Source organism: Garra rufa, chromosome 24, assembly GCF_049309525.1.
Source record: "Garra rufa chromosome 24, GarRuf1.0, whole genome shotgun sequence".
Taxonomy (NCBI): Eukaryota; Metazoa; Chordata; class Actinopteri; order Cypriniformes; family Cyprinidae; genus Garra; species Garra rufa.
The window spans coordinates 2,004,368-2,022,247 of record NC_133384.1 but is presented as its reverse complement, the minus strand read 5'-3'; the positions used below and the strand labels follow the sequence as shown (position 1 = coordinate 2,022,247).

General features: G+C 37.4%; 1 protein-coding gene across 1 annotated transcript in view; it reads left to right on the top strand.

The window, feature by feature from the left end:
• kmt2ca (lysine (K)-specific methyltransferase 2Ca) overlaps positions 1-17,880 on the top strand; it is a 142,408-nt gene that overhangs the window by 88,164 nt on the left and 36,364 nt on the right. Inside the window, exons 24-34 of the mRNA XM_073830301.1 lie at positions 5,548-5,667; positions 5,750-5,874; positions 8,255-8,444; positions 11,316-11,414; positions 11,682-11,729; positions 14,619-14,756; positions 16,650-16,682; positions 16,934-17,068; positions 17,186-17,336; positions 17,442-17,668; positions 17,754-17,827. Coding sequence (XP_073686402.1) covers positions 5,548-5,667; positions 5,750-5,874; positions 8,255-8,444; positions 11,316-11,414; positions 11,682-11,729; positions 14,619-14,756; positions 16,650-16,682; positions 16,934-17,068; positions 17,186-17,336; positions 17,442-17,668; positions 17,754-17,827 — 1,340 coding nt within the window. The remainder of the gene's footprint in view (positions 1-5,547; positions 5,668-5,749; positions 5,875-8,254; positions 8,445-11,315; positions 11,415-11,681; positions 11,730-14,618; positions 14,757-16,649; positions 16,683-16,933; positions 17,069-17,185; positions 17,337-17,441; positions 17,669-17,753; positions 17,828-17,880) is intronic.

Here is a 17,880-nt window from a genome sequence, read left to right as displayed (position 1 = left end):
AATTTTTTGTTTATAAAACCTACTTTTTCGAACTCGTCCTAGACGGTTTGTCTGATTTTCACCAAAATTGGCTCAGATCATCTACAGACCATGCAGGCAAAAAGTTATGGAATTCAAGTTGATTGGACAAACCGTTCTCGAATAACGCGCTATTTAATTCTAGGAAAAGCGCGCAAAAATGGATGTAAGGCCATATCTCCGCAACGGTTTGTCGTATTGAGACCAAACTTGGTGTGTGTTATAACAAGCATGACCTGAGGCGTCCTGCAGTGTTTCGTCACAGTGCCACCTAGTGGTCAGGAGATATGAAAAATGGCTATTTTTGCTTATAACTTCTCAGTGATTTGGCCAAAAATCTCGAAACTCATTCCGTTAGATTCGGAGGAGCATGCCGAGTCGAACCATATCCAATTTTCCCAAGTCAGCCATTTTGGGTGTCGGCCATTTTGAATTTAGCTTTAAAATGCTGTATCTTGAGAACGGATTAACGTATCGTTTCGACAATAATTACAAAAATGTTCGGCACCATGCCCTGAATGTACATACCAATTTTGGGGCCAGTGCCACCTTGTGGTCAAAAGTTATAACTAAATTTCTAGAAATGCTAATAACTTCTGAAAAAAATGGCTTATTGTAATAAAAGTGATCTCAAAATATTCCTTGGGTCAGACCGAGAACATTGATACCCATTATGCCAAAATTGGCCTAACTTCCTGTTCGCCATTTTGATGAATGTAGAAAACCTACTTTTTCGAACTCCTCCTAGACCGTTAGTCGGATTTTCACCAAATTTGACTCGGATCATCTTCAGACCATGCTGACAAAAAGTTATGGATTTCGTGTCGATATTCGAAACCGTTTTCATTTAACGCATCAACGAATTTGCAGGTAAGATGCCAAAGCGTATCGGAAGCTGTATCTCTGCAAAGATTTGAGATATTTGCACCAAATTTGGTATGTGGCATTACCACCTCACACTGATTACAGCACATTAATTTGGTAACAGCGCCACCTATTGGTCAAGAGTAATGAAGCATTCATTAACCATTAGTTTTAAAATGAACAAAAATGCTAATAACTGTAGATAGCATTAGCCTATTGTAATAAAACTGGTCTCAAAATATTCCTTGGGTCATGCCGACAACATAGATACCAATTATGCCACAGTTGGCCAAACTTCCTGTCCGCCATTTTGATCTATGTTGAAAACCTACTTTTTCGAACTAATCCTAGACCGTTCGTCCGATTTTCACCAAAATCGAGTCAGATCATCTTCGGACTGTGCTGACAAAAAGTTATGGATTTCATGTTGATAGATGGAACCGTTTTCGTACAGCGCCTCTATAAATTTTAGGCTTGATGTGAAAATGACTCTAAGGCTATAATTTTGGAAAACTTTGACATAATGACACCAAACTTTGTGTGCACGTTTGTCACTTCACTCTAAACACACCACATCGATTTGCTAACAGCGCCACCTGTTGGTCAAACCTTAAAAAGCCATTAAATCATATCAGTAGGCGTTGTACATCATTTTTCTGTCGTTTTGACTAAAATCATCCTAAAATGGCTTCTTTTTACTTATTGTTGCAGTTAGTCTGCTGTTCCTGCCATCCTTAGCTCCTCATTTTCCGCTTTGAGTGCTTGGCCCCGTAATTGCTGCTTGCAGCTATATTTCTTATTATTCTTCTTCCGCCGCAAGTCTATGGCAGCCCATAGAACCGCTTGCGGGAAAGTTGTATAATTTGGCACACTGATAGAGGACAGTCTCAACTTTAACCATAGCAAGTTTGAAGTCTCTAACTCAAACTCTCTAGCGCCACCACTTGTCCAAACTTTCACTTTCTTTTTGCTGATAACTTTTGAACCGTAAGCCATAAAATCAAAATTCCAATTTTCTCTGAATCCTTGGGTCATGCTGAGTCGAATGAACACCAAATTTCAAAAGGTTCGGAAGGTTTAGTTTTTTTTCAATAATTTATTGTTTGTAAAACCTACTTTTTCGAACTCGTCCTAGACGGTTTGTCTGATTTTCACCAAAATTGGCTCAGATCATCTTCAGACCATGCAGGCAAAAAGTTATGGAATTCAAGTTAATTGAACAAACCGTTATCGAATAACGTGCTAATTAATTCTACGAAAAGCGTTCAAAAATGGAAGTGAGGCCATATCTCCGCAACGCTTTGGAATATTGAGACCAAACTTGGTGTGTGTTATAACAAGCATGACCTGAGGCTACCTGCAGTGTTTCGTCACAGTGCCACCTAGTGGTCAGGAGATATGAAAGTTGCCTATTTTTGCTTATAACTTCTTAGTGATTTGGCCAAAAATCTCAAAACTCGTCCCGTTAGATTCGGAGGAGCATGCCGAGTCAAACCATATCCAATTTTCCCATGTCAGCCATTTTGGGTGTCGGCCATTTTGAATTTAGCTTTAAAATGCTGTATCTTGAGAAGGGATTAACGTATCGTTTCGACAATAATTACAAAAATGTTCGGCACCATGTCCTGAATGTACATAAAAATTTTGGGGCCAGCGCCACCTTGTGGTCAAAAGTTATAACGAAATTTCGAAAAATGCTAATAACTTCTGTAAAAAATGGCTTATTCTAATAAAAGTGATCTCAAAATATTCCTTGGGTCAGGCCGAGAACATTGATACCAATTATGCCAAAATTGGCCTAACTTCCTGTTCGCCATTTTAATGAATGTAGAAAACCTACTTTTTCGAACTCCTCCTAGACCGTTAGTCGGATTTTCACCAAATTTGACTCGGATCATCTTCAGACCATGCTGACAAAAAGTTATGGATTTTGTGTTGATATTCAAAACCGTTTTCATTTAACGCATCAACGAATTTGCTGGAAAGATGCCAAAGTGCATCGGAAGCTGTATCTCTGCAAAGCTTTGAGATATTTGCACCAAATTTGGTATGAGGCATTACCACCTCGCACTTATTACACCACATTAATTTGGTAACAGCGCCACCTATTGGTCAAGAGTAATGAAGCATTCATTAACCATTAGTTTTAAAATGATCAAAAATGCTAATAACTGTAGATAGCATTAGCTTATTGTAATGAAACTGATCTCAAAATATTCCTTGGGTCATGCCGACAACATAGATACCAATTATGCCACAGTTGGCCAAACTTCCTGTCCGCCATTTAGATCTATGTTGAAAACCTACTTTTTCGAACTAGTCCTAGACCATTTGTGCGATTTTCACCAAAATCGAGTCAGATCATCTTCAGACTGTGCTGACAAAAAGTTATGGATTTCATGTTGATAGTTGAAACCGTTTTCGTACAGCAGCTCTATAAATTTTAGGCTTGATGTGAAAATGACTCTAAGGCTATATCTTTGGAAAACTTTGACATAATGACACCAAACTTTGTGTGAACGTTTGTCATCTCACACTAAACACACCACATCGATTTGATAACAGCGCCACCTGTTGGTCAAACCTAATAAGCCATTAAATCATATCAGTAGGAATTCTACATCATTTTTCTGTCGTTTTGACTAAAATCATCCTAAAATGGCTTCTTTTTACTTATTGTTGCAGTTGGTCTGCTGTTCCTGCCATCCTTAGCTCCTCATTTTCCCATTTGAGTGCTTGGCCCCGTAATTGCTGCTTGCAGCTATATTTAGCCTCTGTTTCCTCTGTGTCTTTCTTTGATAGACACACTTACTTTTTAGTGGTGTTTTTAAAGAGCAGGTCATATAGTTTTTAAAGTGTCCTAATATTGTGTTGGAGTCCCCAACAACAGGTTTAGATGCATCTAAAGTCAGAAAACATAAAAATTTCCATATACATTTATACATAGTCATTTGTCAATGATTTCAAAATGGTTCGTAATATCTGTAAACGCCTTCCTTCCATAAGGCTCTGCTTTGATTGGTCAGCTGGCCAAGACTGTTGTGATTGGCACAGAGAGGAGTTCTTGAGCAAGTTAGTGAGCGCTACCATCTGTGTTGCCAAGTCCGTGGGTTAAAGCGACCCCAGTAACATCATATTTAGCTCCTGGCATGTGAATTTATTAGTGGAACCCTGACAAAAAGCATGTATTTTACACCCCGCAATGTGATTTTTAACAGGGGACCCCCTCGAAACATGATTGGGCTAGTTTTTGAGTAGGAATTGGGAGGGTTTTGTTGTAAAAACCTGGCAACCCTGATGCACCTTTACAGAAAGCAATACTATAGTGCTCAAATCTGTTCTTAAAATAATAACAAAAACATTTTGTTTAACACTTATGCAAGCGAATCGTGCCCACAGCTAAAGTTTAGCTGCTAAACTGTAATCGCATTACAAAACATTAATGGTGGATATGTTAGCCGAGTGCTATCATGGCTAACTGATGAAACAACACAGTTTGTAAACCAAAATATGTCTAAGTTACATTCTTTATTATAAAAAAAGTAATTAGAACATCAACAGTATACGTTAATTGACATATTCTTAGGTTCACAGCAAATTATCAAAAGTATTTCAGTAAGACAGTAATATCGTGGTTTACCTGCAAACCTAAAACTACACTAGGTATATATTTCATATATTAGCACACAAAAAAAAAATAGATATTTTGACCACTAACTTGAAAATGTACCCGTAACGTATCAACCGTACTTACAGGTTGTGGTTTGGAGACGCTTGTTAGTCCAAATAAAGACAATTAGAAGCCAAAGAAGATAAAATCCAAGATTAGAGAAGCAGTCCTCAGTAAAATGACGATCATACAACAAAAGGTTTGAATTGTATTGCTGTGGTTGAATTTTTAAATGTATTTTAACCACTGATTCTTCATATCATCTTTCGGCAATGAAAACAAAAACTTGCTTTCACAGCGCAGAACATAGACATGATGTAAACACTAACCAGCGGAAGCGTTTGTGGGCAGGTCAGACTTTTCGTATTTTGGAAGCAGGCAGGGATTATGCTACTGTGTTACTGTGACATAGATCGGTAACAGGCAGAAGATTTGAAAATATGACGACTCCTTAAGGTGATTATAAGTTGACTCTTTCTTTTGAAAGGCAATATCTTTATGTATAATGCACTTTTTGATTAACAACTTTGCAGACTGTTCACATTGAATGATAGCTATGTTACAAACTGCAAAAAAGATATTTTTCTAAACCCATATGACCTGCTCTTTAAAGAACCCCCACATTTTTTGATAGAGATAAATACATTCAAACAAGATTTTTTTTTTTTTTTTTTTTGTTAGTCTTGTATTTTTTTTATATGAACCTTGTTCCTTTCATAGTTGGGTCAGATTCAGCCAATGTGGTACAGCCAGAAATAGACTTACCTGAAATGGTTGCTCCAGGAGCGTAGCCAAGATGAATCATTCTCTCCCGGCCCAAAGCTAATACGTCATCCTGAATTATGGAGATGAATGTCAAGACGTCACTGTCAGGGTTCCACGTTATTAATTCCTGATTGCATTCATCACCCAGTTTAGAGGTCCAGCAGCTGTTTTTTTTAACTGACACTATTTTAAGTTAAATGAGATTTTGGTTCCCCATCTTCCCTATTTAGGTATCGGTGGGTTTATGGTGCGTCAGAGGAGCAAAGCAGGACAAGGGAAAGGCAAGCGGTCTCTCAGTCGGAAAAACTCCACAAGCTCGCTTACAGAGAACTTCACAGGAAAGGACGAAGGTATGTTCTGATATCTCAGGTTTTCATGTATTTATTTTGGGGAATACACTTAGTCGTTATATCAAGTTTATTTTTTCACCAGGTTGGAATGAACCAGACACTCCTGTGGATGGGATTCCCATCATTAGCGAGCCTCTGGAGAAAGTCAAGAAGAGATACAGGAAAAAGAAAACCAAACTCGAGGAGGCCTTCCCCTCATACCTACAGGTCAGTCCCGAAGATATTTAGTACAAGTGTTTCTCCCTAATTTCTGGATTTTTTTGTGGCTTTTTTGTTTTTTTGGAAATTTAGGAAATGCCCCTAAAACTAATAATTTGTACTCTACTTCAGACTGTAGGTAATTGTTTAATAGTAGTTGATTGCTTGATACATATTTAGGGTTTAGGGGGCCACCATTTGAAAAAGTTTGACAACCACAGACTAGGACAGTAGTCTCATTACTAAAAGCCTAATTTAAAAATCTTTACAGCTCATAACACGCTTTTTATAAAGAGGTTCCTCAACAGATTTTGAACTCTCTGAAAAGACTTTCCCCAAATTGAGTCTAAATTATTTTCTTTGGAAATCGAGAGCACTCCACAGATGTTATCAATAGAGCCTAACTTGTATTTAATCTGGAACATTATTTTAACCACAAGCCACTCCAGAGGAATAAAGCTGTAATAAGTGTACTACATAAGTCACTTTAGATAAAACTCTCTTCTAATGACTTAAATACTAGTTCTCTCAGTAAACATAGCCATCCCTGTCAAGACTTTTCTCCACGTTAGAGCTGAATGTGTTTAAACTGAGGAATGAAATGTAGAGATAAGGGATTTTGTGAGCATATGCAGGGTTGACACATGCTCTTAAAGAGACCATCATGCTCAGCGTGGAGATGCAGTGATGCATTAACTGTAACAGCTGTCACTTTAGGCGTTCCTGTTTGTCAAACCTGAAATTAGACGTAAAGGTCATCACCAGAGGAATGTCGTGAATCAATGATTTAAATTGTAGCACATTAGGTCTTTAATGTTTTAACACAGCAGGGACTCATCACATTGATAGTTTGGTACTGTTAGTTATTCTGAAGTGGTACAACGTGCATTACCATGTAGCATTGTGGCAACCTTTTGACGTTTAGAAAATGGATTTTCATCCGGTGGGTGACAAAATGTGCAGAAAAAAACCCACTATGAATTTACATTGAAGGATGAACCCGAGCCATATCTACAGTTGATCAAAAGTTTACCTCCCCCTTTCAGAATCTGCAAAATGTTAATTATTTTACCAAAATGAGGGGGATCATACAAAATGCCTGTTGTTGTTTTAGTACTGACCTGAATATATTATATATTATACCTATATTATACATATTTTTCACATTAAAGATGTTTACATATAGTCTACAAGAGAAAATAATAGTTGTATTTATCAAAACGACCCCGTTCAAAAGTTTGCATCCCCTTGATTCTTAATACTGTGTTATTACCTGAATAATCCACAGCTGTTTCGTTTTGTGTAGCGATAGTTGTTCATGAGTCCCTTGTTTGTCCTGAACAGTTTAACTGCCTGCTGTTCTTCAGAAAAACCCTTCAGGTCCCACAAATTATTTGGCTTTCCAGCATTTTTTGTGTATTTGAACCCTTTCCAACAATGACTGTATGGTTTTGAGATCAATCTTTTCACATCGAGGGCAACTGACGGACTCATACAACAATTACAGAAGGTTCAAATGCTCACTGATGCTCCAGAAGGAAAAACCATGCATTAAGATCAGGGTAAATTTACCTTATTTTGTCTTTTGGGAAACATGTAACTATCTTCTGTAGCCTCTGAAAGGTAGTACTAAATGAAAAAATATGATATTTAGACCAAATAAAAACAATGTACACATCTCTATTCTGTTCAAAGTTTTCATCCTCCTGGCATAATGCATCATTCTTCCTTCTGGAGAATCAGTGAGTGTTTGAACCTTCTGTAATAGTTGTCCTCAGTGTGAAAAGATGGATCTCAAAATTATACAGTCATTGTTAGAAAGGGTTCAAATACACAAAAATGCTGGAAAACCAAAGAATTTGTGGGATCTGAAGGATTTTTCTTTAGAACAGCAGGCAGTTTAACTGTTCAGGACAAACAAGGGACTCAAGGGAGCTATCACTAAACAAAAAAAAAAAAAACACAGCTGTGGATCATTCAGGTAAGAACACAGTATTAAGAATCAAGAAGATGTAAACTTTTAAACAGGGTTATTTTTTTTATAAATTCAAGTATTATTTTCTCTTGTGGACTATATGTAAACGTGTTTTATGTGAAATCTTATTCAGGTCAGAACCAAATAACATGCATTTTGTATGATCCCTCTTATTTTTGTAAAATTAAAATTTTGCAGGTTCTGAAAGGGGGGTGTAAACTTTTTACCTCAACTGTAGACAGCAAATTATCATGGAGACTTGGATAAACCGCTCAGATCACCCTAGAGATCCTGGTACCCAGAACATTGCAGCAACAGCATACCAATGCACTAGAAACTCTTGAGAATGTGGAAATCCAGTGTTTACTTGGTGTGCTTGTGCATTATTAACTTGTGTGCATGTATGTGTTACAGGAGGCGTTTTTTGGGAAAGAACTTCTGGATAAAAGCAAGCAGACCAAGTCAGCACTGGAAACAAGGCTTGTGGTGGAAGAAGCCAGTCATGCAGACAGCAAATCACAGAGCAGCAGCTTCCTGGACCCTTTATCTGACCCGCTTCTGAGTACCACTTCCACTCCGGTCTCGTCTAAAGCAGGGCCACTGCGTATGTTCAGCTGTATACCTTCATATTTAGAAATGTAGATAGATAAATAGAGCTATTGATGTCTACACACATATTTTCCAAATAGATACACACAGTGCTGCCCAGAGATATTAGAAGTTCCTACCTCCAGGATGTGCCTTTGTTTAGAGATGAATTTATTTCTTCTGCTTTGACCAGTCAGGTCACATTTTTCTGCTCTAGACTGCAGTGAATTCTGCAGGGAGGTATAATGCACATTATCATCGTATATCCCGCTTTCCCATCTGCACACTATGAATGCATCACAGCCCAACAGCACTGCAGTCTACTGTAACTCCAGTGGTTTGCATTAGAGGCAGTTTGGTTTATCTTTTGCCACGGGGACTAAAGAAGATGAACTTTTTTTGCCCCATGTGCTCATTTTGTGTGCTCTTCAGCCCTGATTTGCATACCCTTATATGCTGAAGAGCTCGTTCAGACGCCTCATTCTTCACCATTTCTCCTTATCCTCAGTTCTGTCAACCCTCATTTACACCCAGCCCGGCAGACCTCTGCTCGTAGCCAACCTAACATGTTTTTAAAACCCAATTTGCCAGCACTTTTCTGAATTCCCTGTCGGAGCTCTCTGGGAGGATAGGAAGCTGGCAGTCACAGTGCAGTGTTTAGAAGGCTTGTGCGTATTCGTTTGGAGAGCAATCACAAAGCTATTTGAAGGCTTTCAGGGCCGCTTGTTTGTCCTTAGAGATTTTCATCTCCCATAGAGTGAAGCTTCTCTTTCTGCTCTGCAGATTCTTGTATTTAACCCTTTTATGGAGCTTTAGTCTTGAAACAAGTGCTTGATTTGGGAATCGTATTATGCATACATTTAATGCATTTTATGCTAATGAAGTTATAAAGAATATTTTAGTTAGCGGTGGGTGGGATGAATAAAATCTTATACGACTTCAAGGATCTGAAATAAAAATTAACGATGAGGAGCAGGGGGTGCAAATGTCATTGAAAATTTATATTTGGGAGGGCATGTCAGGACATGTCAGCCCTAATGTTTAAGGTAGGATATGTGAGCAATTTTATATTACTCTAACAGTGTGGCTCTGTTCCAAAATCTAGTGTGCTGCCTTTTGGCTTACTTTATACACAGGCAGCTACCTTTTAAGTCAGTTTCCTAACTGAAATGCAACCTCATAAGGTGTTGATGAATCATGTACACAAATTGTGCTGGAACACACAAGAGGCTCGAGGCTTTCAGTTACACAACGTGCACAAATACTGGTTAAACTTGCTAATTTTGTGACTTGTTTTATATAGAAAATATTTAATTTTAAATGAAATAATTATGTTAGTATCTTATTTTCTCACATAATGTGTCATCTTAGATTGATTTTTGTTCACAAATCTTGTCGCTGTTCCTTTAAGGTGAATGATACATTTAGTGCTGCCTTAGAATTTGACTAAACGAGTTATATTGTGCCATTTGATACCAGCCTTAAAGGAGTAGTTCACTTCCAGAGCAAAAATTTACAGATAATGTACTCACCCCCTTGTCATCCAAGATGTTCATGTCTTTATTTATTCAGTGGTAAAGAAATTGTTTTTTGAGGAAAACATTTCAGGATTATTCTCCATATAATGGACTTTAATGGTGCCCCCGAGTTTGAACTTGCAAATTGCAGTTTAAATGCAGCTTGAAAGGGCTTTAAACGATCCCAGCTAAGGAAGAAGGGTCTTATCTAGGGAAACTATCGGCTATTTTCTAAAAAATGTACAGTTTATATACTTAACCTCAAATGCTCATCTTGTCTAGCTCTGCATAAACTGTGTATTCCGGTTCATGACAGTTAGGGTATGTCAAAAAACAGCCATCTCGTTTTCTCCTCTAACTTCAAAATCATCCTACATGGCTGTTTTACCTTTTTTGTAAAGTGTGTTTAAAACTTCTTTGCATGTTCACTTAACCCACTGTAAACACTGGGTTGGTACTTCTGCAGCAATGAAGGACAATTTTGAAATTGGAGAAAAAAATAAGATGGGAGTTTTTCAACATACCCTAACTGTCATGAACCGGTATACACAGAGTTCATGCAGAGCTAGACAAAACGAGCGTTTGAGGTTAAAAGTAGATAAATTGTAATTTTTTTAAGAAAATAACTGATTGTTTGGCTACATGAGACCTTTCTTCCTTGGCTGGGATTGTTTAGAGCCATTTGAAGCTACATTTAAACTGCATTTTGGAAGTTCAAACTCGGGGGCACCATAGAAGTCCACTATATGGAGAGAAATCCTGAAATGTTTTCCTCTAAAAACATAATTTCTTTACGACTGAAAAAAAAAAAGACATGAACATCTTGGATGACAAGTGGGTGAGTACATTATCTGTAAATTTTTGTTTTGGAGGTGAACTACTCCTTTAAAGTCTGCATTAAAACAGATTTTGTAATAGACTTTTCTCCCCTATTGTGGTGTAGGGGGAGACTTTCATTTTAATTGACTGATTGATTTGTCGGTTGTGTCACAGGTTACTGGTTGTTGGTGCACAAGTCATAAGAGATGTTATCGTGAGGAAAAGGGGAAGTAAAAAAAAAGGAGATACATTCAGATTTCATTGTAACTTTAAAATGCTTTATAGGCAGCTTACTGTGTTTTGGATCAGAGCTTTTCGTAACAGTGTGTAGTTTGTTCATGACGTTGTGTTTTTAAAATCCAAACCGTGTACAAGTAACAGAAGTTGCACCCCTGTTATCAAGAACGTTGTCCGATTGACACATTTCTACCTTCACACAGTATGTCTTGCCCCACCCAGCCCCTAAAACTTACGAGTAAATTTTTTTGAAGAGCACTTGGTGATTAGTATGGATACGCGTGCTCAGAAACACTTGTTTTCTTGATCTCTAGCCAATGTGGAGGATCCCTTAGCCGAGCTGGTTCTACATTCAGATGATGATCTCCTGGGAATGCTGTCCGATGACCTAGTGAAGCCAGGCACTGAATCAGGTAGACTCAGTCCCAAGATCTGTCCATAGGATAGTATCCCCTCTCTCTTTACTCTGCAGATGCTCTAACAATCTCAGAAAGGACACTTGCGATTGTCTTCACAATTGCATCTCCTTTTTTCTTTCACATTTTCACACTTGCATTTTGCATTATTTGCTGTTTCTCTTTATTTGTTGTGTCTTAGCATCCGCCTCCTTTTCCTTATTACATTTTTTTTACATTTCTGTTTTATAATTATTTGGTTTTATCTGGTTTGGGTTCTTGTAGGTCTTGATTTATGCCCTTTCCAGGTGGACAGTTCCCACTCTCCATTCGGTAAGAGCCTTGTTGGCACAGCCTCCCTGGCTGTAGAAGTAGAGCTGTCCCCCTCTCCTGGCCTCTTGGCCCCCCAAACAGGCCCTCAGACTTTTTGTAGTGCCAGTTTCTGCATGATCCCTTTTCTGACAAACACGCACACTCATCTTTGGCTTTCTGCATCTTTTTACTAACCACAAACAAACTGCATGTTTTTTTGCACATGTTTTTTGAACCTATTGTGACACTGAGGTGAGAACTAAACTGTCTTCAGATGGATGTTGGGTTTGGCCGCTACTGTAACTTAGTTGGCACTGGCAGCTGTGATTGTTTGCAATGTGCGACATTTTACTGAAGTGTGCTTGAAATGTGCTATGTGAAGTTCTTTTTCTTTTCTCAAGAGTCTAATTTAGGTAATATTTTATTTCTTTCTAATTGCCAGCTTTTTAGTTGGCAAGGACACATTCCCTTCTTTTTGTGAAATGGCCTTGCTGTGGAAAATCTAGTGGTTTGACAGTGCTGTAACTGCTGCAGTGTGAAAACAAGTTCCACAGGGTTACAAAAAATAGTTTTATTTCTGGTTTCTTTTTAACATACAGTGTAAAAACACGCAATCAGAGGTTAGGCTTTTTAAAAATCCGTTATTTACAGAATTTTAACATTGACAGCTAACTATTTGTTCCCCCGTTCTTAAAAAAATTATGTAAATAATACATAAAAAGAATAATAATTCTGGTCTAATAATAAGCCACAGTGAACGGAGGCTAATAGGGACTGTAAGTGTATAAAGGAGAATAAAGTTTCAAAGAGTACCTGGAAATGTGAAAACAAATTAGGAAAGAAACATGAGAGTAAACAAAAAATATGTCAAAATTATGTCAAAAGATTCAGTGGTCTCTTATTTAAAATACTAAATGTTACTATATTCTTCAGATGGATAAACATAGAACATGACAGAAAATTTACATTTTGTCAAAGTGACAGATAATGGTGATTTGTAGCGTAGCGTAACCTCTGTGCAATATATATGTAAATATATAAGGGTTTGTTTTTAAGTGCATACCAACCTGCTTGGTTTAGAGAAATGCAGGGTTCGTACAAGGTGCTTGAAGTACTCAAATTTGACTTTGAAATTTAATGCCTGGAAAACCCTTGAAAATAGCAGTATTCCTGAAGAGGTACTTTAAAAGTGCTTAAATTATTGAAAGACAATGTATCTATAAAAAAATAAGTGTTTAATTTTTTCAATATGCACAAATCGCTTCACACACAATTAAAAAAAACATTAACTTTTTCGCTTATTTCAGTTCATTTTAGAAAACAGTCAAGCTAATCAAGTTGTAGTGCTGATAGTGTCGTGTAAACATGGCTGAAGATGTGGAAAGAGGAACAGATGAACCCAATCAATTGAGTTATTTATGCTCTAACCGCTCCAATTGTTTCAAATGTCATGACTTCGATCATTCATTTCAAACTATTTACTAGCAAAAAATTTTCAACAAATTTGTAACAAACAAAAAAGTATGTATTGATGGGTGAAACTGAGCTTTTCGAAACTCTGAATCAGTTAAACCATTGCGTCGCAAAATGATTCACGATTGATGATGATGATTTGCACTCCAATCGGATAGGATTTCAAAACGATTTGGCGAATCTTTTTACCTGTTTTTTTTTTTTTTCTTAAACAGTAGAAAACATCAAACCATTAAGGCAGTGCAGTAATAAAAACATAAAAAAGAAATAATGAATCCCTATGAATCCCTTAAGAAAAATTAACCGTTGTTTTACTGTATTAAAAGTGTAGTAGTATACTTTAGTAATACTTTGCATGTGCTTTACTTTTGAATTTGAAATAGAAGACATTGTTCGATAAGTGAGATCTCTGATTGAAGTCCTTGTCAAAAAAGTAGTGCTTAAAGTCCTTGAAAGTCCTGGAATTTCATTTTACAGTATCTGTACGAACCCTAAAAATGTTTAGAGTGGAACAACTTCAGCTGTATTCACAACACACTATCAGACTTTATCCTTCAACTTGTAAAAAAAAAAAAATAATTTAAGGTAACACATTTACAATGGTAGTCAGGCAAAACAAAAATTAATGTGATTAAAATTGCTTACTAACCTTTTAAATATAAAGTTATACTTACATTATAGTTAAGTTCCTTTTTTTGTAATGAAGAATTCACACAGTGTTTAACCAAAAATACAAGCTGCACGTCTCAGCTTTTAAACACTGTAACAGACTTGCTTTGCCCCCATAGACTTTGTAAGTGCATTTACTGTAGTGTAAACAACTGATGCCACATACTCTGTTGATAGAGTTTAACCTGTTTTGAACCTGGTAGAAGAACTTTACATGAAATTAGAGTAATTGGCATTGGGAAGCTTGGTAGCGCACCACTGTACTTAGACCAAAGCACAGTGGCTGACTCTTTGATTTGATGACAACATTTAATATGATTAATCATTGCAATTGCTTGCATTTTCATTGATTAAGCTCTGATGTATTGTAATGGAAAACGATAAGCAATGATGAAAGAACATCCATTTTTCAGGAGACTTTTTCACACTCAGTTGAGCAGGCAACACTAATTAGGTTCCTGTTTTTCTTGGAAAATTGAGTTAGTGGAGGGGATGAAAGAGAGTGAGAGAGAGAGAGAGAGAGAGAGAGAAAGAAATCTTTTTTCCTCATTTTGCTGTAACATGAAATAACAGTCTCCCTGTTTTTTTACTTCCTTATCTTAGCAAACATTCAGGCACAGTAGAAAATAAATTGCTTATCAACACTGATTTAGGCGTTTGCAGAATGACAGCTCTGTTTTTCTGCAGATTTTGCAAGTTGAGTTTTATATTCAGTAGAGATAAGAAACTAAGTTTGAGAGTAGCTATTTAACTTTCTCTTTCTCTCAGCTGGTTTGGACATTGGCACCCTGCCAGATGATCAGTCAGCTCCTCCTCAACCTGGCCTTGCTCGAGGGTCTCGGCCACTACAGGAAGAACCTCTGGATGTAATATTGAGTCCTGAGCTGGACAAGATGGTTTCCGATGGTAAGAGCACTTTGCTAATGGAACTTTTATTATTCACACATTACAGATGAAATGCATTTACTATATGGACAAAAAAATTATTGGCATACACCTCTTTTATTGAATAATGGTGTTCATCAAGACACAGTTTATGAAATCAAGCTCCTAGCCGTGGAGTCTGCATTTGTGCTGAGGCGCATGGTGTGTAGAAGTCAACAACGCTCTGCTGATTCCATAATTGAAGAGTTGTAAGCTTCCACTGGCATTAATATCAGTGTAAAAACGTGGTGGGAGATTCCTAGCCTAGCATCTGCATGCAAACCTTACATCACCAAATATAGTGTTGTAAAGCATGCCACTACTGGTCTCTGTGGAAAAGTGTTCTGTGGAGTGACGAGCTTCTGTGGAGCTCACTGATGGGTGAGCCTGGGCTTTAGCAGATGCCAGGAGAATCTTACCTGTCTGACTGATTTATGCCAACTGTACAGTTTAAGGGCTGAGTTTAGGGGTAGAGGGGCTATTTTTCTGGTGTTGGGTTAGGCCTCTTACTTTCTTTAAAGGTTTAGCATACCAATACATTTTTAAGAACGCTGTGCTTTGAATTTTATGGGAACAGTTTTGAGGAAGGCCCTTTTCTACACATGCATAACTGTGCACCCGGGGCGCAAAGTAAAGTCCAAAAAGCCATGGTTGGGTGAGTTTGGTTTGCAAGACCTTGACTGGCCCACACAGAGCCCTGACCTCAACCCCATCAAACACCTTTGGGATGAACTGTAACAGAGGTTGCAAGCCAGGCCTTGTTGTCCAACATCAGTGTTCGACCTCACAAATGCTCTACTGGGTGAATGGGCAAAAATTCCAACAGAAGCACTCCTAAATCTTGTGGAAAGCCTTCTCTGAGGAGTGAAAGCTGTTATAGCCACAAAGGAGGGACCAACATCATATCAATGTCTATGTGTTATAATGTAATGTCAAAAAAGGCCCTGTTGGTGTAATGGTCTCAATATATTTGTCCATATAGTGTGTATTATCCTTGCTCATAAACAGGGGTGCACATAAGTGGTCCGCAGGTCCACATGTGCGACCAAAAAAAGACTGTGTGAAAAAGTTCAGAGCGCGCATTTGCGTACCGACATAGTTGCAGCTGTTAATGCGCAATTACCATTTTAGATCGACAAACTGTAATACTGTATAAGATTTCTATCCAAACTGAAAGCATAATTGCTTTTCTCTGCCCTTTTTTAAGCACAGTGCAAAAACATGACATTTCATTTAATGACGCTCTTTAATCGGAAGCGCTAAACCCGGCTGAGGCGTGTATACTTACTTGCCGGCAACCCGCCAAAATATAAGCTTGCTAATTTAGGTTTGAAAATGATGAAAATTCACATAAAAAAGTAAATATTTTCATTTTATTTTTAGGATTTACTGTAAAATAATTGTATTTTTATAGAATACTCCCTTTTTATTTTAAAACATAATAGTATTACCACACTTCATTATTTTATTTTAATTAAATTTAAAAAAAATAAAGGCCGATGATTTTATTATCACTATTATTATTTTTTTTTAGAGTTATAATAAATGGGTCACATACACGAGAACCAGGCAAAAAATTGTATGTGCACCCCTGCTTATAAAGCATGTTATACTTTAGTTACATTTTTAACACAGATATCTGATCATTTATAATGAATTTGATACATTTGATTTTGATATCTCTATTAAATGATTAATATTTCTTGTTTTTTCCTTAGAAGTTAACTTGTCAATTGTGATTATTGTTTGCAGACGTAGATGTAATAACTGATAAATAGTTAACTTGTCTGTTCATTTGCTATATTGTGATATATTTGATTTTCTGAATGTTGAATTTTGTTTAATGGTCTAATTATATATATATATTTTTTACAGGGGCCATTCTGAATAAGTTCTACAAAATTCCAGGTTTGTTGCATTCTGAAGTATTTTGACAACATTCTGGAATAGAACACTTCACGTTCTGCAACTTTAAATGTTTTTTCCTAGTTTTTCTGAAATGCCTTTGTCTCCCATTGTGAAAATGCATAGTTTCATGAAAATTCAGTGCATCTTTTGTAACTTTTAACAGTATTCAATGTATATAATAATGCATTATTTTCTTAGTTAGAAGTTGGTCTTTAGATATGAATATCCTTCATTCTGTTGATTCCATATAGAACTAGAGAGTAAAGATGTGGAAGACTTATTCACCGCAGTGCTTAGTCCAAATGCCAGCCAGCCTCCTCAACTTCCTCATCCACCCAACACTGTCCCCAATGCCTCAGCTACAGCTATGTCTCTCCAAAACCCAGGTATCAAGTTATCTGCATTATCTCTTCATATTAACAGTCAGGTCAACCACACCTGATGTTGTGTGCTTTTACCTTGAGTATCACATGTAAAATGTTTCTCCATGGTCTCATTTGCAGGAGATGTTGGTGGAATGTTCCCACGCATGCCTATGATGAATGGCATGATGGGGCCAGACACCCACTTTTCTTCAAACCCCGTGATTCCTGGAGCTGGAGTGTCTGGCACATTCTCTTCCATTCACCGTATGCCTTTTCCAGATAATGTGAGGTGAGTAAATTCATATTCTGAGTAACAAAGATTGGTACTGACATTTCTGTTTATAAAATCTAAATAGTTTCAGTGACACTTAATGGTTTGATGTGTTCATGACAGGGAGAAGAAATTCAGCCAGATAGGGGGTGATGTGATTGGTCCCTGGGCTTCTCCTGTTCCCGTGCCTGGATCTGTTCCTCCACCAGAGGTGGAGACTGACACCATGTCCAATGCTCAGAGGAGCACATTAAAGTGGGAGAAAGAAGAAACTCTTGGTGAAATGGCCACTGTGGCTCCTGTTCTTTACACCAATATGAACTTCCCGAATCTTCAAGATGAATTTCCAGGTGAATGGATTGTCCTAAAGCACTAATTTTAACTTGAAATGGAGTCAAGTTAGAGACCAACCATCTGATTTTTTTTATTCCACAGATTGGCCGACTAGAGTGAAGCAAATTGCAAAGTTATGGAGGAAAGCTAGTTCTCAGGAAAGAGCACCTTATGTGGTAAGATACTCTGTTAAGCCTAAAAAATGCAAATTTTGGATGTGTTTGTATAC